The sequence below is a fragment of the Leucoraja erinacea genome, chromosome 26 (assembly GCF_028641065.1).
Source record: "Leucoraja erinacea ecotype New England chromosome 26, Leri_hhj_1, whole genome shotgun sequence".
NCBI classification, from domain to species: domain Eukaryota; kingdom Metazoa; phylum Chordata; class Chondrichthyes; order Rajiformes; family Rajidae; genus Leucoraja; species Leucoraja erinaceus.
This window is the reverse complement of record NC_073402.1, coordinates 32,934,158-32,958,621: the sequence shown is the minus strand read 5'-3', so window position 1 is coordinate 32,958,621 and position 24,464 is coordinate 32,934,158. Positions and strand designations below refer to the sequence as shown.

General features: G+C 44.2%; 2 protein-coding genes across 6 annotated transcripts in view; one reads left to right on the top strand and one right to left on the bottom strand.

The window, feature by feature from the left end:
* Window positions 1-2,645: 2,645 nt before the first annotated feature.
* LOC129709972 (uncharacterized) lies at window positions 2,646-8,458 on the bottom strand. Of its 3 annotated transcripts, none has more exons than XR_008725607.1 (2): window positions 8,349-8,458; window positions 2,646-5,739 (listed from the first exon to the last, which is right to left on the bottom strand). XR_008725607.1 is itself a non-coding variant. In XM_055656693.1 (2 exons), the coding sequence occupies exon 1, from the start codon at window positions 7,687-7,689 to the stop codon at window positions 6,604-6,606; it is 1,086 nt and encodes a 361-aa protein (XP_055512668.1). In that variant the 5' UTR covers window positions 7,690-7,695; the 3' UTR covers window positions 2,646-5,739; window positions 6,337-6,603. The 3 variants fall into 3 exon arrangements, 1 of the variants encoding a protein (XP_055512668.1); XR_008725606.1 differs by lacking the exon at window positions 8,349-8,458 and adding an exon at window positions 6,154-6,330; XM_055656693.1 differs by lacking the exon at window positions 8,349-8,458 and adding an exon at window positions 6,337-7,695.
* Window positions 8,004-24,464, top strand: part of tmem39b (transmembrane protein 39B) — a 39,494-nt gene continuing 23,033 nt past the window's right edge. For 2 of the 3 annotated variants that reach the window (XM_055656691.1, XM_055656692.1), the window contains exons 1-4: window positions 8,435-8,450; window positions 9,187-9,373; window positions 12,138-12,357; window positions 19,279-19,362. In XM_055656691.1, coding sequence (XP_055512666.1) covers window positions 9,198-9,373; window positions 12,138-12,357; window positions 19,279-19,362 — 480 coding nt within the window. In that variant the 5' untranslated portion in view covers window positions 8,435-8,450; window positions 9,187-9,197. Of the gene's footprint in view, window positions 8,141-8,434; window positions 8,451-9,186; window positions 9,374-12,137; window positions 12,358-19,278; window positions 19,363-24,464 lie in introns of those variants that run through there. The other variant, XM_055656689.1, reaches the window with a different exon arrangement.

Sequence of the window (24,464 nt, the reverse complement as noted above, 5' to 3'; positions counted from 1 at the left end):
TGGGAAGATGAGGCCAGTGGTGGGATCCCGTTGGAGGTGGTAAAAATGTCAGATAATTATCTGTTGTATGTGACAGCTCGTAAGGTGGAAGGTGAGGACATGGGGGACTCTGTCCTTGTTACAAGTAGGAGGATGGGGAGTAGGAGCAGAGCTGCAGGATATAGAGGAGACCATGATAAGAGTGCTGGAGAAACTCAGCAGGTCAAGCACCATCTCTGGAGGAAAAGGATGGGTGATATTTTGAGTGCAAATCCTTCTTCTATTCCATCCCAAAATCTCTAGTTTCTCCAGAGATGCTGCCTGGCCCACTCAGTTACTCCATCAATGTGTCAATCTTTGGTATAAACCAGCATCTACAGGTCTTTGTTTCTACATTTACATCAGCCAGATTCAATTTCAGTTGTGATAAGGTTAGGGTATCATCATAAAAATACATCCTTTTATTTCTGTCACTGTACCCACTGGTCCAAGACTCTACTCCTAGTAGAAACATTCTTTTAGTTTGGAGATACAGCACAGAAACAGCACAATTCCAGTTGCACCAGAAAAAAAAAAAAATCATTAAAATCCCTGGACACTTCAAATGACACAATTAAAAGGAAAAGTCAGCACAATTAATCAAAGAAGCAAACACAATTCAGTCGAGAGAGAGAGAGAGTTCTCACTTACCTCATGCCCTGGAGATGTAGATCCACATCAGACACAAGGGGAGACTCCTTGTCTCTACGCTGAGCACTGTTTCCAACGACAGCCCAGGATCACTGCACTCAGATGACAGCCCAGGACCACCACTCCCATCCACAGCCCACAACTCCGCCTTTTATACACAGCAGCTGACAATTTTCTAATCAGCTTCAATCAAGCCAATGACCACATTCACCCTTCGCCCACCTGTGGCCAATCAATGTTTGTTGCCCACATCATGATATCCACCTGGGGCAGTAGTTGTCTGCAGGACAATAATTGCTCTCTGTTGACTCATTGCTCTTTGCACAAAGTGGCTGCTTGCATTTCCTTAAGTCAGAGAAGACCATAACACACAGAATCAGAATTAGGCCATTCGGCCCATCGAGTCTACTCCACTATTCAATCATGGCTGATTTATCTCTCCTTCCTAACCCCATTCTCCTGCCCATAACCCCTGACACCCGTACTAATCAAGAATCTATCTATCTCTGCCTTAAATATATCCACTAACTTGGCCTCCACCGTCGTCTGTGGCAATGAATCCAACAGATTCACCACCCTCTGGCTAAACAAATTCCTCCTCATCTCCTTCCTACAGGAATGTCCTTTAATTTTGAGGCTGTGCCCTCTGATCCTAGACTCTCCCACGAGTGGAAACATTTTTTGAGTTTAGTTTAGAGATACAGCATGGAAACAGGCCCTTCGGCCCATAGAGTCTGTACCGACCAGCGATCACCCCGTACACTAGCACTATCCCACACACTAGGGACAGTTTTACAATTACCGATAATGAGACAAAGCGAGGTCCTGCTGGTGCCGGCTTATCGCAGCCAGAGTAGATCGTAGAGCACGGAAGGAGAATTGCCTTGTATGGCGGCAGATAGCCAGTTGGTATCTATAGTCCGCGTTGGGTCCAAACTGGGAGGTCGGGAACTGGAGATGGAAACCATGAGGTACGAGATGGAGGCTCAGGCAAGTCCCAAGAATGCAAACGTGACTGTGGTACCGTGTCTGGGTTGGGATGTGGTCATAGAATTGGAGGGAAGGGGGAATCACAGAGGGGGGGGGGGGGGGGTTGCAGAGAGAGAGGAGGTTCTTAAACTGTCTTCAGAGAGAGGAGAACTTCTTGAAAGTAGGCATACCTTGAGGAGATTTTGCAGTGCTGGAAAATCGAAGGTAGACAAAAATGCTAGAGTGGGTGAGGCAGCATCTAAGGAGCAAAGGAAATAGGCAACGTTTCGGCTTGAAACCCTTCTTCAGACTGATGTGAGGGGGGGGGGAAGGGGGAGGAAGAAAGGAAGAGGTGGAGCCAGTGGGCTAAGGGAGAGCTGAGAAGGGGAGGATAAAGTAAGGACTATCTGAAATTAGAGAAGTCAATGTTCATACCGCTGAGGTGCAAACTGCCCAAGCGAAATATGAGGTGCTGCTCCTCCAATTTACAGTGGTCCTCACTCTGGCCATGGAGGAGGCCCAGGACAGAAAGGTCGGGTTCAGAATGAGAGGGGGAGTTGAAGTGCTGAGCCACCGGGAGATCAGGTTGGTTATTGCGAACTGAGTGGAGATGTTGGGCGAAGCGATCGCCAAGCTTACTCTTGGTCTCACCGATGTAGAGCAGCTGACATCTAGAGCAGCGGATGCAATAGATGAGGTTGGAGGAGATGCAGGTGACCCTCTACCGCAGCTGGAAAGACTGCTTGGGTCCTTGAATGGAGTCGAGGGGGGAGGTAAAGCGACAAGTGTAGCATTTCCTGCGGTTGCAAGGGAAAGTGCCGGAGAGGGGGTGGTTTGGGTGGGAAGGGATGAATTGACCAAGGAGTTACGGAGGGAGCGGTCTCTGCAGAAAGCAGACAGGGGAGGAGATGGGAAGATGTGGCAAGTGGTGAGATCACATTGGAGGTGGCAAAAATGTTGGAGGATTATTTGTTGTATGTGCGGTTGGTAGGGTGGAAGGTGAGAACAAGGGGGATTCTGCCCTTATTACGAGTGGGGGGATCAGGAGTGAGAGCAGAATCACGGGGTATAGAAAAGGCCCTGGTGGGAGCCTTATCTATAGTAGAAGAGGGGAACCCCCGTTCCCTGAAGAATGAGGACATCTCCAATGCCCTGGTGTGAAACACCTTATACTGGGTGCAGATGCAGCGTAGACAGAGGAATTGGGAGTAGGGGATGGTCCTTACAGGAAGCAGGGTGGGAAGAAGTGCACTCCAGATAGCCATGCGAGTCAGTGGGTTTATAGCAACGATTCTATAGCGGAGCAAGATAGGCCACTCCTGCTGAGGATTGGAGGGTAGCTAATGTAACCCCACTTTTTAAAAAGGGAGGGAGAGAGAAAACGGGGAATTACAGACCAGTTAGTCTAACATCGGTAGTGGGGAAACTGCTAGAATCAGTTATTAAAGATGGGAGAGCAGCACATTTGGAAAGTGGTGAAATCTTTGGACAAAGTCAGCATGGATTTACGAAAGGTAAATCATGTCTGACAAATCTTATAGAATTTTTCAAGGATGTGACTAGTAGAGTGGATAAGGGAGAACCAGTGGATGTGTTATATCTGGACTTTCAGAAGGCTTTCAACAAGGTCCCACATAAGAGATTAGTGTACAAACTTAAAGCACATGGTATTGGGGGTTCAGTATTGATGTGGATAGAGAACTGGCTGGCAGACAGGAAGCAAAGAGTAGGAGTAAACGGGTCCTTTTCACAATGGCAGGCAATGACTAGTGGGGTACCGCAAGGCTCAGTGCTGGGACCCCAGCTATTTACAATATATATTAATGATTTGGACGAGGGAATTGAATGCAACATCTCCAAGTTTGCGGATGACACGAAGCTGGGGGGCGATGTTAGCTGTGAGGAGAATGCTAAGAGGCTGCAAGGTGACTTGGATAGGCTGGGTGAGTGGGCAAATGCATGGCAGATGCAGTATAATGTGGATAAATGTGAGGTTATCCACTTTGGTGGCAAAAACAGGAAAGAAGACTATTATCTGAATGGTGGCCGATTAGGAAAGGGGGAGATGCAACGAGACCTGGGTGTCATGGTACACCAGTCATTGAAAGTAGCCATGCAGGTGCAGCAGGCAGTGAAGAAAGCGAATGGTATGTTAGCATTCATAGCAAAATGATTTGAGTATAGGAGCAGGGAGGTTCTACTGTAGTTGTACATGTTCTTGGTGAGGCCACACCTGGAGTATTGCGTACAGGTTTGGTCTCCTAATCTGAGGAAAGACATTCTTGCCATAGAGGGAGTACAGAGAAGGTTCACCAGACTGATTCCTGGGATGTCAGGACTTTCATATGAAGAAAGACTGGATAGACTTGGTTTATACTCGCTAGAATTTGGAAGATTTTGAGGGGATCTTATAGAAACTTACAAAATTCTTAAGTGGTTGGACAGGCTAGATGCAGAAAGATTGTTCCCGATGTTGGGGAAGTCCAGAACAAGGGGTCACAGTTTAAGGATAAGGGGGAAATCTTTTAGGACCAAGGTGAGGAAAACATTTTTCACACAGAGAGTGGTGAATCTCTGAAATTCTCTGCCACAGAAGGTAGTTGAGGCCAGTTCATTGGTTATATTTAAGAGGGAGTTAGATGTGGCCCTTGTGGCTAAAGGGATCAGGTGGTATGGAGAGAAGGCAGGTACAGGATACTGAGTTGGATGATCAGCCATGATCATATTGAATGGCGGTGCAGGCTCGAATGGCCGAATGGCCAACTCCTGCACCTATTTTCTATGTTTCTATGTTTCTATGAAATGCAATGGGCTGACGTGTCGTACACAACGGAAGGGAACGTGGGCCTTTTTTTCGTCCATTTCAGTAACCAGACCCGACCCAGTGTAATCAGTGTTGTGGGGGAACAGTTTGTGTGTGTGATATAGGGTTAGATTTATAATTCTGTTAGTTCATAATTCTGTTAATTCTTGTTAAAGAATAAAATGTTTATAAATTTTGACTCGGTTAATTTTCTTTTTTAATGTTTTTTGAAATCCTTTCTTTTTAAATGGCTCATGTGCTGTTTGAGTTGATTTTGTATTACACTTGCACTCTGTAATTCATTCATCTAATCATACTGTTCACAACTGCAGTATTTGGGAAAATATTAGCAATATGAAGATTCCAGTTGCTCTACCCCTGGAATGTTCCTTAATGTTTTTGTGTCTATGGAGTTGTTTCTCAACAATAAAATGGGTCTGGTCTTCCCAATAGCCAGAGAGTGGAATGAGATCTGTCTGTAATGGTGGGGTTATCTAAATGAAGTATTTTACAAAATTAAATTTGTTTTGAGCAAGATTTACAAAATTTATAATTTAAGGATGGTTTTATTCAGCGAGCATACAACTGATTAGATTGTATTGGAAAGAACACTCATACATGAATGTGATATAAATGTATATAATCATATAACACACACATTTACATTTCTTCTGATTTTTATATCCAATGATGAACTTTATTTCAGACTAGACAAGGGACAACATTAATTAAGAAAACATTGTAAACCTCCCCGCAACTTCACTCTCGTGTCTCAGCCGAGCTGATTCGGGCCAGACTACCCGCACGCTGTGGAAGGAACATCTTTTCGCTTTTATTGTGATTTATTTCTCTTTTTAACACTGAATATCTGATAACGACACATTAGCAGCATACGGCACCAATATTGCACCAACCCACTCAATTTTAAATAATTCATAATAGAAATCCATTAACATGGTTAACACTTTATTTCTGACATGCATAGTAAGATTTACAGAATTCACATTATTCTGTGCATGAGATATACAGGGCTGCAGTGTTCAGCATATCAGCTAACCAGTGAAAGTGATGTACAATTCAACGTATGTAACACAATGGTAGCCCCATCCCTGCTTACACCAAAGAGCAAAACATCCAATGTAGATACAATGACAAATAAATCGCCATTTTACATTGTTTTGTGCAGTTAACAAATCACAATTTCACACAATGTACATAAGACGGCAGTTATTTGACAAATACTCCGCCTTCAGTGTAGGAGATCATGGCGGCGAGTATTCTGGACCCACTGTCGACATCTGAAATTACAGAAAATATCATGCAGTCAATATGCAGTCTGAAATTCTTATTCTGCATTAAATAACAGAGAGGTAGAAAGAAAATGCTCTTGAGGAGAAGATTTTTACAAGGATATTGCCATGAGGCCTCAACTGTATCTGAGACAAAGGGGAGCACCCAGCTCTAAGATCTGAACTATAGTGAGAGTTCGGGCAGACTTAATAAAATTCTCAGTATAAAACAGAGTCAATATGTTCTTATTCTGCATTAAATAACAGAGAGGTAGAAAGAAAATGCTCTTGAGGAGAAGATTTTTACAAGGATGTTGCCATGAGGACTCGACTATCTGAGCTCAATGATTCAACTACAGTGAGAGATTGAACAGGCTAAATAAAATTTTCAATATGCCACAGAAGTAATAAATGTTTTTTTACCTTTCCTCCGTAATGGGGAATCTGAAGAAAGACAAGTCGGGTTGCCTACATTGCCGATAGAATCTTTGGATACGAGCAAAGATCCTATATCGGATAGGATCTTTGGATACGAGTGTGGAGGCGGAAGCAAAGATCCTATCTTTGGGCGTAAGCAAAATGGACGGAAGCTGGTCCTATATTTACCCATGAATCTGCCCATGACCATACTACGTGTTTTTCGCAGGAGTAGTCCATCTTGCTCCACTATAGGATCTTTGGTTTACAGTGGATGTCGGCCAATAGTCTATCACCTGCGATGGAGATAGTGAGGTCTAGAAATGGTAGGGAAATGTCGGAAATGGTCCAGGTGCATTTGAGTGCCGGGTGAAAGTTAGTGGTGAAATGGATGAAGTCAGTGAGTTGTGTGTGGGTGCAGGAGGTAGCACCAATGCAGTCATTGATGTAGCAGAGCTAGAGGTCGGGGATGGGGCCACGGTACGTCTTGGACAAGGATTGTTCGACGTACCCTAGAAAGAGGCGGGCATAGCTAGAGCCCATAGCTATGCCTTGTATTTGGAGGAAATGGGAGGTGTCAAACAAAAAGTCATTAAAGGTAAGGACCAGCTCCGCTAGGCGGAGGAGAGTATCAGTAGACGGGGATTGGTTGGTTCTGCAGTTGAGGAAGAAACGGAGGGCTTTGAGACCCCTCTGGTGGGGGATGGAGGTGTAGAGTGACTGGACGTCCATGGTGAAGGTGAGGGGGATGGAGGTGTAGAGTGACTGGACGTCCATGGTGAAGATGAGGGGGGTGGAGGTGTAGAGTGACTGGACGTCCATGGTGAAGATGAGGGGGATGGAGGTGTAGAGTGACTGGACGTCCATGGTGAAGATGAGGGGGGTGGAGGTGTAGAGTGACTGGACGTCCATGGTGAAGGTGAGGGGGATGGAGGTGTAGAGTGACTGGACGTCCATGGTGAAGGTGAGGGGGATGGAGGTGTAGAGTGACTGGACGTCCATGGTGAAGATGAGGGGGATGGAGGTGTAGAGTGACTGGACGTCCATGGTGAAGGTGAGGGGGATGGAGGTGTAGAGTGACTGGACGTCCATGGTGAGGAGGAGGGGGATGGAGGTGTAGAGTGACTGGACGTCCATGGTGAAGGTGAGGGGGATGGAGGTGTAGAGTGACTGGACGTCCATGGTGAAGGTGAGGGGGATGGAGGTGTAGAGTGACTGGACGCCCATGGTGAAGGTGAGGGGGATGGAGGTGTAGAGTGACTGGACGTCCATGGTGAAGATGAGGGGGATGGAGGTGTAGAGTGACTGGACATCCATGGTGAAGGTGAGGGGGATGGAGGTGTAGAGTGACTGGACGTCCATGGTGAAGGTGAGGGGGATGGAGGTGTAGAGTGACTGGACATCCATGGTGAAGGTGAGGGGGATGGAGGTGTAGAGTGACTGGACATCCATGGTGAAGATGAGGGGGATGGAGGTGTAGAGTGACTGGACATCCATGGTGAAGGTGAGGGGGATGGGGGTGTAGAGTGACTGGACGCCCATGGTGAAGGTGAGGGGGATGGAGGGGTAGAGTGACTGGACGTCCATGGTGAAGGAGGGGATGGAAAAGTGACGTGTGAAGGTGATGGGGGATGTGTGACGAGTGACTGCACGTCCATGGTGAAGATGAGGGGGATGGAGGTGTAGAGTGACTGGACATCCATGGTGAAGGGTCTGGAAAATGGCGTGTGTGATAATGGGCGTGTGACGTAAGCACGTCGGGCGTGCGTGGAGCGCTCTGGTCGCGCATGCGTGCTGGGTTATAAGGCCCGGCCCACTTCGACGAGAAGCGCCGCCGCTCCGGCCCCGCGTCCACCCGCTCCGGCCCCGCGTCCACCCGCTCCGGCCCCGCGTCCACCCGCTCCGGCCCCGCGTCCACCCGCTCCGGCTCTACCTCTACCGGCGGCCCCGCGTTCACCGTCAGCGACGCGGGGCTCGATGCGCCGCAAGTCCGGTGAGTTGTCGCTGAAAGACGGTAGGTTTGTGCCGTGGTCGCGATAGGCGCGGGAGCGGCCGCTCTGCTCTGCTGCTTCCCCGGGCCTGTGTTTCGGGCCTGACCCAGCCTGGAGCTGGAGCTGGAGCTGGAGCCGGACCGGAGCTGCTCGGCATTGACGCCAGTGTCGCCCCGAGCCTCCCCACTACGGAGATGGTCGCCCCGATACCTCTCCCGCTGTTTCCCTGACGACGAGTTGCAGGAGCTGGTGTGTGTTGGATCGGACAAAGGAAAGTGCACGCTGTAGCGTAGTTGCCTGCATATACTATTGGTTAGTGTATACTGTTCCAATTACTGTGTCGGTATTCATCCTGAAAGATTCAGCAACCAGTAATACATTGCTTGTATTTGCCTAATGTAGATAGAGGTTTACTTGAACAATTAGTTGTAATGTCTCTACCCGAAAAGTCGCCTATTCACGTTCCTTGTGTCCTTTTGTGTATTAATCGGCGTCAACGGTTCTACAAGGTGTGTTGAAGACAGACAAAATAAACTAGAGGCTGAAATCTTGAGCAAAAATCAAAGTGCTAGAGGAATTCAGCGGATAGGTGTTTGTGGAAGGGATGGACAGACTTTGGTTACGGGTGGCACCTCAATTGCTAACACGGCCAATGTTTTTGTGTACAGTTGTTTACAATCCTCTGACTACCGTTGATTTCTGGGCTACGGAAGAGTTTCATCGGATAGAATTGCCAATTGTAATTTGTCATTTCAAATCGGTCCAGGAGAAAGTACATTTATATAGCACGGAAACAGATCCTTCATCCCAAGTTGTTTATGCTGACCAAGATGTCCCATCTAAACTATGTATAGGAAAGAACTGCAGATGCTGGTTTAAGCTAAAGGTAGACACAAAAAGCTGGAGCAACTCTGGGACAGGCAGCAACGTTTATTCTTTGATTATGGGACTAATGTTTACTGTTATGATAGTTTCCACAAGCCCTGTGATTCAATACCAAGAAATATAGATTGTGATGTAAAATACATTTTGTTCTATTCCATTACAGCAAGCCCTTGAATGCAAGATAAAACATCAAGGGTGAAAAGTAAAGTTCCATCTTTTGGCATGGCAGGTGGCAGAAGAGGGCCAAGTAGGACATCATATTGCAGAACACCACTCAATGAATCTGGAACATTAGGAGGTTCTGGTTATTCTACCAGCTCGCCCATTACAGGAGTACGGTCAAGAACCAGGTGAAGAAAATAATTCCTGGAGCCTTTTGTCTAGTATTATTGACCGGTCTATTATTTTTTCATGGGAGTGGGGTAGATTTGCATCTTGGTATTATGAAAATGCCATGCATGCGTTTGACTTCTGGTGCAATTGCAATGTGATTTCCAAAAGTGCTATTATTATTGAATATACAAAATTTAAATCAATTAACATTAAGGAATGATTTTGATTTGTGCCACAATTGTCTCTAAATCTTTGGTGCAAAGGTTTCATTTTGGTTGAAGGTCTGTATCAATGATGTTCCACAGGGATCAGTGCTTGGATGTAGAGACAGAGCACGAAAACGGGTTCTTCAGTTCATTTTGTCCATGTTGACCAAGGCACCCCATCTTAGCGATGTTTTCTGCGTTTGTATCCCTCTAAACCTTTGCTATCCATGCACCCGTACAAATATATTGTAAATGTTGTTATTGTACCTGCTTCAATCACTTCCTCTGGCAGCTCGTTCCATTTCCTTCCCACATCTCCCAATTCTTTGTGTAAACAGGTTGCCCCTTGGATTCATATTAAACCTCCCCTCCTACCTTAAACCTGTGTCCTCTAGTTCTTGAGTTCAGTGCCCTAGGAAAAAGGTACAGCAGTGCAGTTGGTGAAGCTGCTGCCTCGTAGTATCAGAGACCTGGGTTCAATCCTAACCCCGGATGTGGAGTGTGAATGTTCAACCTGTGGCCATGTGGGTTTCTTCTGGGTGCTCTAGTTTCCTCTCTCATCACAAAGGCAAGTGTGTTTGTGGGTGACTTGGGGCTCTGTAAATTGCCCCTAGTTTGTAAGGACTGGATGAGAAGATGAGATAGCATAGAACTAGTGTGAACGGATGATGAATGGTCATTGTCGACTTGGTTGGCCAAAGACTCTTTCCATGATATATCTCTAAACTAAACATTGACCTTATCTATTAACATCATGATTTTATGTATTTCTGCACATCATCCCCTTCTGAACTACAAGGAATAATGCCCTCACCTGCCTAACCTCTCCCTGCAGCTTAGGTTCTGGGCCCTGGCAACATCTTCTCTGCACTCTCCCCAAATATTGGCTTCTTTCCTATATTGGGTGGCCAGAACTGAATACCATGCTTCAAATGTCTCACCAATCTTTTGTACAACTATAACATAACTTCTTCAGACTGAGAATCAATGGACTCCCCTGAGAGAGAATTCCCTGACTCTCGGTCTAAAGAAGGGTCTTGACACGAAACGTCATCTGTTCCTTTTCTCCAGAGATGCTGTCTGACCTGAATTCCTCCAACTTTTTGTGCCTATCTTCACTTTAAACCAGCATCTGCAGTTCCTCCCTAGAACATAACCAAGTTCTGTGCTCAATTCCCTGACTGATAAAGGGCAACATGTCAAACGTTGTCTTAACTATCCACTTCAGATAACTGTGTACTAGTTTTGCAAGATCTATCTGCTCTACAACACTTTCCAGGATCCTAACATTCACTGTAGATCCTGCCCTGGTTTGACTTCCCAAAAAGCAATTTATCTGAGTTAGACTTTGTTAGCCAATCCTCTGCCTACTTGACCAGCTGGTCAAAATGAACTGAACTTAATATGGACAAATAGTTTTGGTATGATTATGTGCAACTTTTAATGTCGACATGGTCAGCTAAACAGTCTGTTTCTGTGCTGCATGGCTCGGACTCTATGATACCGGAAAGACATCACAATTGTATTGGGGAGTATTTGGATAAGATTTACAAGCTTGTTTGAGCTTGAAATTGTTGCTCTGAAAAAAGGTTGGGTGAGATAGACACAAAATGCTGGAGTAACTCAGCAGGACAAGCAGCATCTCTGGATTGAAGGAATGGGTGACGTTTCAGGTCGAGATCCTTCTTCATCACCCGGAACTGTCGACCTGTAACTTGTCAGTTCCGAAGGGTCTCGACCTGAAACATCACTCATTCCTTCTTTCCACACATGCTGCCTGTCCCGCTGAGTTACTCCAGAATTTTGTCTTTCTTTGGTTTAAACCAGCATCTGCAATTCCTTCTTACAACATTTTAGATGAGCTGTGGTTATCTTTAAATCATTGGAGGCTGGGGGATGTAGTAAGCCATTTAAAATTGAGTGTCTGAGGAGGCAAATGGTTCCTTTCATTCAATTATCAGAACATCGAGAATTACAATAGTTGGTAAAAGGATTGAGGAGGCGGTCAGGGTAAGATACACCATCTAGAGAGTAGTTGAGATGTGGAACTCACCACCTGAAAGACCTACACTGTCATCATGTTTCAAGAAATCTAGGCTGTGTACTTAAAGCTATGATTTCTGGGACTAAATAACTAATTCTGAAAGATTGAATTTTGCTGGGTTTTTTCTGCTGAACAGCAGCACAAGAATCAATTACTCCTGTGTAAGAATTATTAAATGATTTAATGCAGTAAATATCTGTGCCCCTCCCAACACGTCATTTATATATTTCTATTTTGTATTCGTATTGTTTCCTGCAGTTAGTCCTAATGTAAGATCCTTTCCCTCTACAGATGCCGTCTGATCTGCTGATTTTCTCCTGCACCTTGTTTTTTGTCCTTGTACTAGTAAAGCTGGGTGAGGAGGGAAAATATACTAATTTACTGTGAGAAGTGAAAAATAATGTTTGATTAAGTAATTGTGTGATTTCTTTCATTTCTCATAAATGGATAATATCATGCCACTGGCAACCTTATGACATCAAATGAAATATCACATCAGCTGATTTTTTTTTGTTTCTTTCTTTATTTTAGGAGTGGGTCGGGAACTGGCTTGACAAGTCCTCCCCTTGCAACTCAGACTGTGATTCCTTTGAAACACAGCAAGATTCCTGAACTACCTCTTGAGAAAAGTGTTCTATTTGAACTTCATCTTCTCTTCTGCCACCTCATAGCTGTGTTTGTTCATTATATCAACATCTATAAAACAGTATGGTGGTATCCCCCCGCTCATCCGCCGTCATTTACATCACTGGTGGGTAACGGGTTCTTGTTCTGACATTTATATATGATAATTTATTTGAGTTCTTCAGATCAAATGCTTTGATAAATTCCAAATACCTCGTGGGCCATTCATGTTTAAGCACATCCTATAAAAGAAAATGTAATTGCATGAATGTATTCTGCTTTGAAATTCATAACATTGTTCTAGCAATATCTTTAACTACTATATTGTCTGTATCTAGAACAACAAATGTTGTGATCATGTCCACTGCTCCTATTGTGCTCTGTTGGGGGCAATTCTGAGCCTGGAGCATAGTGCTTCAGGGAAAACCTTAATAACAGCTGGAGGCCTTTGAATTGAGAAAGAGGAGACGGGGTGGGTTTGTTAAGCTAATCTTTTTGGACTTAAATTGTTTGATGTGGTAACAGTAGGTTAATGAAGGCAATGTAATAAGTGTGTATTTAGAGTCGCAAAGTCATACAGTACGGAAACGGGTCTTCTGGCCAACTTGCCCATGCTGATCAAAATGCCCCATTTACACTTGTATCACCTGCCCGTACTTGGCCCATAACACGTTAAACCCATCCTATCCTTGAACCTGTCCAAATGTCTTAATTGTTATTATGGTACCTGATAGTATTTGATAAAAGTCAAGTTGATTAGTGAATTGAAGCACATAGAATTAATCTCATAGCCATATGGACAGGAAAAAGGCTTAAAGGTAGAAAGCAAAGGCTCTAAACATTATTATTTCACACTGAAGGGTGGTTGATAATTAGATTAGATTCCTTTATTTGTCATTCAGATCTTTTGGTCTGAACGAAATTTTGTTGCCTGCAGTCATACATATAATAATAGACAACAAAACACAGAATAAACACAAATTAACATCCACCACAGTGAGTTCACCAGGCACCTCCTCACTGTGATGGAGGCAAAAGTCTTAAAGTCACTGTCTCTTCCCCTCATTCTCCCTCTGCGCTGAGGCGATCCAGCCCTTCGATGTTGTTACCCCACTGGGCGATGGTAAGTCAGTCCCACGGCTCAACTGTTGTTCACCAGGGGCAAATGCTGGGACCATTTGTTTTTTAATGTTTATTGGAATTATTTAAGAAAGGATATATTGGCATTGAAAGCAATCCAAACAAGGCTCACCAAACGAATAGTTAGGATGAGGCATAGTCCTATCAGAACTAGCGGAAGAAGTTGGGTCTGAGTTATTTGTAGTTTAGAAACATGAGAGGTGATCTTATCAGAGCATACAAGATACCTCTCCATGGTTTCATGTCCTACCAACAGGGTAACATGTCGTGCCAACAGGGTAATTTACACTGAGCGGCGGACTGGCTTGCGATGCGAATAGGGCTGTTGAGCCAAAACCAAAAAGGCCTAAGGCAGGCAACACCATTGTAGTGGGAGACTCCATTGTGAGAGGTACGGACAGGGGTTTCTGCGGCAACAGACGGGATGCGAGGATGGTGTGCTGCCTTGCGGTGCCAGGATCCAGGATGTCACTGACAGAGTGCAGAAAATCCTCAAGGGAGAAGGTGAACATCCGGAAGTGGTAGTGCATGTCGGCACAAACGATGTCGGAAAGAAGGGGATGAATATTCTGCAGCGTGACTTTAGAGAGCTTGGAAAAATGCTGAAAAGCAGGACCTCCAGGGTTGTTATCTCCGGTTTGCTTCCAGTTCCTCGTGCTGGTGAGAGCAGGAACAGGGAGATACGGGACCTGAACGTGTGGCTAAGGAACTGGTGCACGGGGCAGGGATTTAGATTCTTAGATCACTGGGATCTGTTTTGGGGTAAGGGGGAACTGTACAAAAGGGATGGGTTGCATCTTAACAGGTGTGGGACCAGCATTCTGGCAGGCAGGTTTGCCACTGCTACACGGGTGGTTTTAAACTGAATAAGGGGGGGTGGGGTGTCGAATGGGATAGTGGAGGATGGAGTTAAAGGGAAAGGGTTTCTTAAATGTGTGAGCGTAGAGACAGAGAGGTGTAAAATGAGGGTAGAAGCAATAGGTAGCAAGGTGAAAAGTAAAAGTGGCAGGCAGACAAAACCAGGGCAAAAATCAAAAAGGGCCACTTTTCAACATAATTGTATAAGGGGTAAGAGTGTTGTAAAAACAAGCCTGAAGGCTTTGTGTCTCAATGCAAGGAGCATTCGTAATAAGGTGGATGAGTTGAATGTGCAGATAGCTATTAATGACGATGATATAGTTGGGATCACGGAGACATGGCTCCAGGGTGACCAAGGCTGGGAGCTGAACATCCAGGGATATTCAATATTCAGGAGGGATGGAGAGAAAGGAAAAGGAGGTGGGGTAGCGTTGCTGATTAAGGAGGAGATTAACGCAATGGAAAGGAAGGACACTAGTTTGGAGGATGTGGAATCGCTATGGGTAGAGCTGCGAAACACTAAGGGGCAGAAAACGCTGGTGGTGTTTTGTACAGGCCACCTAACAGTAGTAGTGAAGTTGGAGATGGTATCAAACAGGAAATTATGCGTGCGACAAAGGCAAAACAGTTATAATGGGTGACTTCAATCTACATATAGATTGGGTGAATCAAATTGGCAGGGGTGCTGAGGAAGAGGATTTCTTGGAATGTATGCGGGATAGTTACCTAAATCAACATGTAGAGGAACCAACGAGAGAGCAGGCTATTTTAGACTGGGTATTGAGTAATGAGTAAGGGTTAGTTAGCAGTCTTGTTGTACGTGCCCCCTTGGGCAAGAGTGACCATAATATGGTTGAGTTCTTCATTAGGATGGAGAGTGACATTGTTAATTCAGAAACAATGGTTCTGAACTTCAAGAAAAGTAACTTTGAGGGTATGAGATGTGAATTGGCCAAGATTGACTGGCAATTAATTCTAAAAGGGTTGACGGTGGATATGCAATGGAAGACATTTAAAGACTGCATGGATGAACTACAAAAATTGTTCATCCCAGTTTGGCAAAAGAATAAATCAGGGAAGGTAGTACATCCGTGGATAACAAGGGAAATCAGGGATAGTATCAAAGCGAAGGATGATGCGTACAAATTAGCCAGAAAAAGCAGCATACCTGAGGACTGGGAGAAATTCAGAGACCAGCAGAGGAGGACAAAGGGGCTTAATTAGGAAAGGAAAAATAGATTATGAAAGAAAACTGACAGGGAACATAAACTGACTGCAAAAGTTTTTATAGATATGTGAAAAGAAAGAGATTAGTTAAAACAAATGTAGGTCCCTTGCAGTCAGAAACAGGTGAGTTGATCATGGGGAACAAGGATATGGCGGACCAATTGAATAACTACTTTGGTTCCGTCTTCACTAAGGAAGACATAAATAATCTGCCGGAAATAGCAGGGGACCATGGGTCAAAGGAGTTGGAGGAATTGAGTGAAATCCAGGTTAGCCGGGAATTGGTGTTGGGTAAATTGAATGGATTAAAGGCTGATAAATCCCCAGGGCCAGATAGGCTGCATCCCAGAGTACTTAAGGAAGTAGCTCCAGAAATAGTGGATGCATTCGTAATAATCTTTCGAAACTCTTTAGATTCTGGAGTAGTTCCTGAGGATTGGCGGGTAGCAAACGTAACCCCACTTTTTAAGAAGGGAAGGGAGAGAGAAGACGGGGAATTACAGACCAGTTAGTCTAACATCGGTAGTGGGGAAACTGCTAGAGTCAGTTATTAAAGATGGGATAGCAGCACATTTGGAAAGTGGTGAAATCATTGAACAAAGTCAGCATGGATTTACAAAAGGTAAATCATGTCTGACAAATCTTATAGAATTTTTCGAGGATGTAACTAGTATCGTGGATAGGGGAGAACCAGTGGATGTGGTGTATCTGGACTTCCAGAAGGCTTTCGACAAGGTCCCACATAAGTGATTAGTATACAAACTTAAAGCACACGGCATTGGGGGTTCAGTATTGATGTGGATAGAGAACTGGCTGACAAACAGGAAGCAAAGAGTAGGAGTAAATGGGTCCTTTTCACAATGGCAGGCAGTGACTAGTGGGGTACCGCAAGGCTCAGTGCTGGGACCCCAGCTATTTACAATATGTATTAATGGATGAGGGAATTGAAGGCAATATCTCTAAGTTTGCGGATGACACCAAGCCGGGGGGCAGTGTTAGCTGTGAGGAGGATGCTAGGAGACTGCAAGGTGACTTGGATAGGCTGGGTGAGTGGGCAAATGTTTGGAAATGCAGTATAATGTGGATAAATGTGAGGTTATCCATTTTGGTGGCAAAAACAGGAAAGCAGACTATTATCTAAATGGTGGCCGACTAGGAAAAGGGGAGATGCAGCGAGACCTGGGTGTCATGGTACACCAGTCATTGAAAGTAGGCATGCAGGTGCAGCAGGCAGTGAAGAAAGCGAATGGTATGTTAGCTTTCATAGCAAAAGGATTTGAGTATAGGAGCAGGGAGGTTCTACTGCAGTTGTGCAGGGTCTTGGTGAGACCACACCTGGAGTATTGCGTACAGTTTTGGTCTCCAAATCTGAGGAAGGACATTATTGCCATAGAGAGAGTGCAGAGAAGGTTCAACAGACTGATTCCTGGGATGTCAGGACTGTCTTATGAAGAAAGACTGGATAGACTTGGTTTATACTCTCTAGAATTTAGGAGATTGAGAGGGGATCTTATAGAAACTTACAAAATTCTTTAGGGGTTGGACAGGCTAGATGCAGGAAGATTGTTCCCGATGTTGGGGAAGTCCAGGACAAGGGGTCACAGCTTAAGGATAAGGGGGGAATCCTTTAAAACCGAGATGAGAAGAACTTTTTTCACACAGTGGTGAATCTCTGGAACTCTCTGCTGCAGAGGGTAGTCGAGGCCAGTTCATTGGCTATATTTAAGAGGGAGTTAGATGTGGCCCTTGTGGCTAAGGGGGTCAGAGGGTATGGAGAGAAGGCAGGTACGGGATACTGAGTTGGATGATCAGCCATGATCATATTGAATGGCGGTGCAGGCTCGAAGGGCCAAATGGCCTACTCCTGCACCTAATTTCTATGTTTCTATGTAATAAGCTCTAGATTGCTGCCTGAGCCACGAGCAAATCGGCATAAGGTCATTCTTTAATTTCATGTTCATGTATTTTGTGTTTTATGACTGTTGGCAGATCATACTTCCCTCCTGGGATAAATAAAGTTCTATTGTATCAGATGTTTATGGAGGAACTGCAGTTGCTGGTTTAAACCAAAGATAAACACAAAATGCTGGAGTAACTCAGCGGGGACAGGCTTGTCTGGGAACTGGGAAGGGGAGAGAGAGAGGGCAAGTTCTCCCCCCCCCCCCCCCCCCCCCCCCCCCCTTCAGAGTTGCTGCCCGTCCTGCTGAGTTACTCCAGCATTTTATGTATATCTTTGGCACAGGGTCAAGCAGATTAAAGGAATATGAGAGAAGCACCAGTATTGGGGAAGGAGGGAGATGTTCCGATGGGACGGACTGCATTTGAACCGGGTTGGGATTAGGATCCTGGAAAACTGCATAACGAGGGTCATAGATAGGGATTTAAACTAAATAATGGGGGGGGGGGGGGGGTGAAGGTCAACAAATTGGAAATGTACGGATGAAGTTAAAGGGAAGGAGAGTGCAGGATAAGTTACTGAAGTCTCCAGAACAAATAGAACAAACAGTTTAAGAAAGGATAAAATTCTAAGGTCGGGCAAAATTGGGACCACTGTGTGAAGAGGGGTGGTGAACATTCCCGGAATGATTAGGTTAATGTATAATGTGCGTTTGAGGGCACTGAGCCTGTACTTGCTGGAGTTTACAAAGATGAGGGGAGACCTCATTGAAATTTAACGAATAGTGAGAGGTCTGGATAGAGTGGATGTGGGGAGGATGTTTCCACTATCTAAGACCACAGGGCATAGCCTCAGAATAAAAGGACGTACCTTTAGAAAATGATGAGCAATTTCTTTAGTCAGAATGTGATGAATATGTGGAGTTCATTGCCACAGGCGGCTGTGAATTTTTGTGGGTATTTTTAAAGCGGAGATTGACAGATTCATGGTTAGTACGGGTTACATCAAGAATAGCATGTTCCTACAAGGGTAAAAAGCCAGGGGTTACAAATTTAGTGAAACATAAGACCCATTAGAGATAAGGGGTGGAGGAGGGGGAGGAGCAATCTGTCATCAAAAGTACAGTTGAGGTCCTAAAAAGAAAGAAACTTTCTCGTTGTAGAATTCAGTCAAAGGGAGGATCAATAGATGATAGGAACAGGAGTTGGCCCTTCGCACCGCCATTCAATGTGATCATGGCTGATCATCAGTACTCCATTCCTGCCTTCTCCACATATCCCCTGACTGCTATCTTTAAGTGCCCTATCTAGCTCTGTTGAAAGTATCCAGAGAACCGGCCTCCACCGCACTCTGAGGTAGAGACTGTTTTGTGCACAAATAAAGAGGAGCTACTCGATGCTCCAAACTCCCAATTCGCTGGATGTTTTCAAGAGTGAGTTAGATATAGCTCTTGGGGCTAATGGAATCGAGGGATATGGGTAGAAAGCAGGAACGGGGTACTGATTTTGGATGGTCCGCCATGATCATATTGAATGATGGTGGTGGCTCGTATGGCCTACTCCTGCACCTATTTTTCTATGTTTCTATGACTGATTGTGAAAAGAACTATGTCAATATAATTTTTCATAATGTTTCCATAACATTTGGGTAGTAGGTTGTTGATATTGTTTGTAGTTATATGTGAAAATGTTTAAAATTAACTCCTAGTGGGGACATTTGTCACTGTAATGTGTGTGCGGTTCTTTGGTTGTTTAAAGAAAATGTGTATATTCTGTAACATTTTATCAATGATCATTTAACTAATTGGACATATAGAGTCCAATATTAGATTTGATTAAACACTGTTCAGGTTGTTTCATGATCTGAATTAACAAATCGTTGTTCCAGAATATTAGCCTTGGCTGAACTGTTTCTTTTCCATTATAGAACTTCCATCTGATTGATCACAATTTATTAATCCTCATTACTATTGTATTGGCGCGTCGTTTTATTATTGCCGTTGTGAAAGAGGTAAGTAGCATGCAGTTTTTAATCAAGGGGCAGTATTAGAAATCTAGCTGGCAGGTGGTTGAAATGTCAGTGGGTGAACATTTTGGTGATAATGGCAAGAAAATAAGGGGAAAGCCCCTTTCAACATCACAAGACGGGGTGTGGCAAAAGTAAATCGGGAACATCTTGCTGGTTTTTCTACATCAAATTAATAGGAATCATTCCAAAATGTAATAGTAGTAGTCCGAAGCCAACTTGATCCCCAGATGGAGAACGGTAACATCAGCGAGTCCAAGGAAGTAAATGTCACTGGAGATCGAAGCTTGGATATAGAATCGATAAAGAAAGTGTATGGCAGATGTAGAGAAGTGAGGTGACTAAGGAGATAGGGAAATACTTTAAGAATTCTAATGGTAAATAGGGCACTAAATTTTACTGATAGACAGGATTAGAGAAAACCCAAAGCATTTTTTTCCCCAATATCTTAAGGATAAGAGGTAACCATGGGAAGAATAGGAACCCTTGAGGGCCAAAGGGGCGTGTTAGTCGTCTTAAATGTGCAGTTTGCTTGTGTATTTACTAAAGAGAAGGAAGTTGTAATTAGATATATCAGGGATGTAGATGATGATATTGCAGAACATTTTGAGGTGTTGAAGTTTTGGGTGAATGAGAGAGGAGGGCCCATTTCATTATTAATCAATGTGGGGGATGGACCTTCACTGTTAAATATCAAGGTAGTTATGGAAATGGAAAGAAATAGTCCAGAAATTACGTTTTTGAATTGGGGATGAAGCAATTTTTTCCCCCTCAATATCATTAGAATGGATTAGGCAAATGCAGTGGGAGCAGCTACTTCAGGATTAGAGAAAGCATCAGGGGTTGTTTGAAACTTGTCGAATGTTTCTTGAAATGGTATCTTGATAGTCCAGTGAGAGGAGGGACTGTACAGGACTTTGTATTGGGGAAACAAGCCTGGCCAGATAGCTGGTATTTTAGTGGGGCAGCAGTGATCACACCTCTGTTGGTTTTAAGATAGTTATGAATAAGGATCATTCTGGACCTTGGAGAAAGGCACTAAATTGGTACAAGGCAGATTACAACATTATTAGGCAAGAGTTTGGGAAAGTTAATGTGGAAACAGCTGTTATGGGTAAGCCACATCAGATGCAGGAGTCATTGAAAGACTAGTTGATCAAAGTTCAGGATGAGCATGTTCCATTAAGGAGAAGGGATAAGGATGCAAGGGAAAGGAACCTTGGATGAAGAGAGGAGTTCCAATTTTATAAAGAAAATTGAAGCATGTACAAAGTTTAGGAAGATTAAATCAGAAGTTGTTTTGCAAATAATTAAGATGGTTGCGAAAGATTGCAGCAGGATCTGGATCGATTGGCCAGGTGGGCGGAGGAATGGCTGATGGAATTTTATAGAGAAGTGTGAGGTGTTGCATTTTTGGACATCTAACAAGGGCAGGACATACACAGTAAATTGTAGGCCTCTGGGGAGTGCCGTAGAGCAGAGGGATCTAGGAGAACGGGTGCATAGTTTCTTCAAGGTCGAGTCGCAGGTAGATAAGGTGGTCAAAAAGGCTTTTGGCACATTGGTTTTCATCAGTCAGAGTATTGAGTATAGAAGTTGGGATGTCATGTTGCAGTTGTACAAGACGTTGTTGAGACCGTATTTAGAATTTTGTGCTCAGTTCTGTGCACCATGTTATAGGAAAGATATTGTCAAGCTTGAAAAGATTCAGAAAAGATTTACGAGGATGTTGCAAGGACCAGAGGGTGTGAGCTATAGGGAGAGCTATTCCCCAGGCAAGAGTGTGCAACTACCTGATCTAATCCGCTCATGATTTTGTACACTCCATAAGATCACCCCACATCCTCCAGCACTCCAAGGAATAGAGACCCAGCCTAAACGCCTGGGGAATTGAGAACCAGAGAACCTTTCAAGGTGAAGAGGAAAAGATTTAATAGGAATCTGAGGGGTAACTTTTTCACACAAAGGATGGTGGGTATATTGGAAAAGCTGCCAGAGGGGGTAGTTGAGGCTGGGAATATCCCATCGTTTAAGAAACAGTTGGACAAGTACATGGATAGGACAGGTTTGGAGGGCTATGGAGGCAGGTGGGACTAGTGTAGCTCGGACATAGTTGGTTGGTGTGGGCAAGTTGGGCCGAAGGGCCTGTTTCCGCACTGTATCACTCTAACTCTAAAAGTACAGCACAAGAACAGCCCCTTCATCTCACAATGTTTGTTTATCATAATGCAAAGATGTACTAATCTCATAAGTGGTTCAAATCTCATCTGCCTGTACATGATCCGTATTCTTCCATTCCCTGCATATCTATGATAAACCCCAACAAGCGCGAGGTGTTGCACTTAGCGATGTCAAATGTAAGGGGAAGGTACGCAGTTAATGGCAGGGCAGCTTTGATGTAAAAAGGGATCTTGGTCCAGGTCATTTGCTTCCTGAAAGTGACAACACAAGTTGCGTGATAATGAAGGTGTGTGGTATGCTTGTCTTCATCTGTCGAGGCATTGAATTTAAGTCAAAGTCATGTTTCAACTTTGGTTTGGCCTCAATTGAAGTATCGTGCAAGTCTGATTGCCCCTTGGCAGAAAGGATATGTATGCTTTAGAAAGGGTGCAGAAGATGTTTACTTGAATGTTGTTGCATTAGAGGGTATTAGCAATCAAGAGAGGTCCAACAGTCTTGGTTTATTTTGTGAGAAACATCAGAGATGGAGGGGAGGCCTGATTGAAGTGTATGAAATTATGAGAGGCATAGATTGGGTAGACAGTGAGAACCTTTTTCCTGGGGGCGAAATGTCAAAGATTAGAAGCAACAGTGTCTGGTTCAACTCATTCATGCTGACCAAAATGTCCCTATAAAGTCCTAGGCTGCCCAATATCTACTGAGAGCTCAGAGTTCTGACACCATCCTCGTAACTCTTCTCTGAACTTTTTCTAGCTTAATGGCATCTTCCCATAGTGGGGACAACAAGTGAACATAGTACTCCAAGTGAAGCCTCACTGACTTTTTGCACAACTGTAACTTAATGTCCCAACTTCTATTACCAATTCCTTGACTGATGAAGGCCAGCATGCCAAGATCCTGAAATTACAAATTGAATGTTGGGAGAGTGGGCAGAGAAGTGGCAGATGGAATACAGTGTAGCAAACTGTGGAGTCGTGCATTTTGGTAGTAGGAATAAAGGTGTGGACTATTTTCTAAACGGGGAGAGAATCCAGAAATTGGAGGTGCAAAGGGACTGGGAGTGCAGATGCATGAATCCCAAAAAGTTAATTTGCCAGTCGAATCGGTAGTTAGGAAAGCAAACTCAATGCTAGCATTTATTTCAAGAGAACTAGAATACAAAAACAGGTGTGTAATACTGAGGCTCTATAAGGTGCTGGTCAGTCTGCATTGGGAGTATTGTCAGCAATTTAGGGCCACATATCTGAGGAACGATGTGCTGTCTCTGGAGAGGTTTACAAGAATGATCCCAGGAATTATTGGCTTAACATATGATGAGCGTTTGCAGGCACTGGGCCTGTACTCGCTGGTGTTTAGAAGGATGAGGGGATCCTCGTTGAAACTTGCTGATTAGTGAAAGATGTGGAGAGGTTGCTTCCACTAGTGGGATTGTCTAGGATCAAAGGTCATAGCCTCAGAATTAAAGGACGTTCCTTTAGAAACGTAGAAAATAGGTGCAGGAGTAGGCCATTCGGCCCTTCGAGCCTGCACCGCCATTCAATAAGATCATGGCTGATCATCCAACTCGGTATCCTGTACCTGCCTTCTCTCCATACCCCCTGATCCCTTTAGCCACAAGGGCCACATCTAACTCCCTCTTAAATATAGCCAATGAACTGGCCTCAACTAACTTCTGTGGCAGAGAATTCCAGAGATTCACCACTCTGTGTGAAAAATGTTTTCCTCATCTCGGTCCTAAAAGATTCCCCCTTATCCTTAAACTGTGACCTCTTGTTCTGGACTTCCCCAACATCGGGAACAATCTTCCTGCGTCTAGCCTGTCCAACCCCTTAAGAATTTTGTAAGTTTCAATAAGGAAGGAGATGAAGAGGAAATTCTTTAGTCAGTGTGTGGTGAATCTTTGGGATTCTTTGCCACAGAAGGGTGTGAAAGCCAGGTCAATTGATAGATAGATTCTTGATTAGTATAGGTGTCGGGGGTTATGGGGAGAAGGCAGGAGAATGGAGTTAAGAGGGAGAAATAGACCGACCATGATTAATGGCAGAGTAGACTTGATGGGCCAAAAGGCCTAATTTTGCTCCTATCACATGACCTTATGTCCTATGTTTTACTATTTAACAAACATATCAAACTTTGCAGGACTGTATTTTCTGTTGATACCAATGTCGTTGGTACCAATCGATTGATGTTTGAAATGCATTTTAGGGGTAATGATGTAGGCAGATTCCATTGTAGCATTGAAAAGGTTGAAGAATGAGTAGTTGATCGGAAAGCATTTGTTGTGACATGGGAATTGGCAGGAGAACTCGCTGGATTCCACTTACATAGAGGCAGTATTGACTTAATTGACTGAATAATTCAGATTCAGATTCAGATTCAATTGTCATTGTCAGTGTACAGTACAGAGACAACGAAATGCATTTAGCATCTCCCTTGAAGAGCGACATAGCAAGCGATTTGAATAAATAATAATAATAATAAATTTTATTTAATGGGCGCCTTTCAGACATCTCAAGGACACCTTACATAGTAATCGGAATACAAACATATAATCGGAATAAAATAAGTAATAAAGACATCACAGAAACACAAATTAAAAACAGTATTCAATCCAAAAACAGAAAATCAAAAACACAGTGTGAAGAGAGAGCAGCGGCAGACAAAGCGCGCCAGCGTCCACTCTCTCTTCACGGCAGCCATCTTGGACACAGACTTACAGGATTACAATTGGACAAAAAAAATCATCCCCCCACAGTGGATACCACTGTGGGGGAAGGCACAATGTCCAGTCCCCACCCCATGTTCACCCCAAAGTCAGGCCTATTGAGGCCACCGCAAGTGCCTCTACGGAGGCCCGATGTCCCTGGCCGTTCTCACCGGGTGGTCTTGCGTCGGGAGAGTCCTTT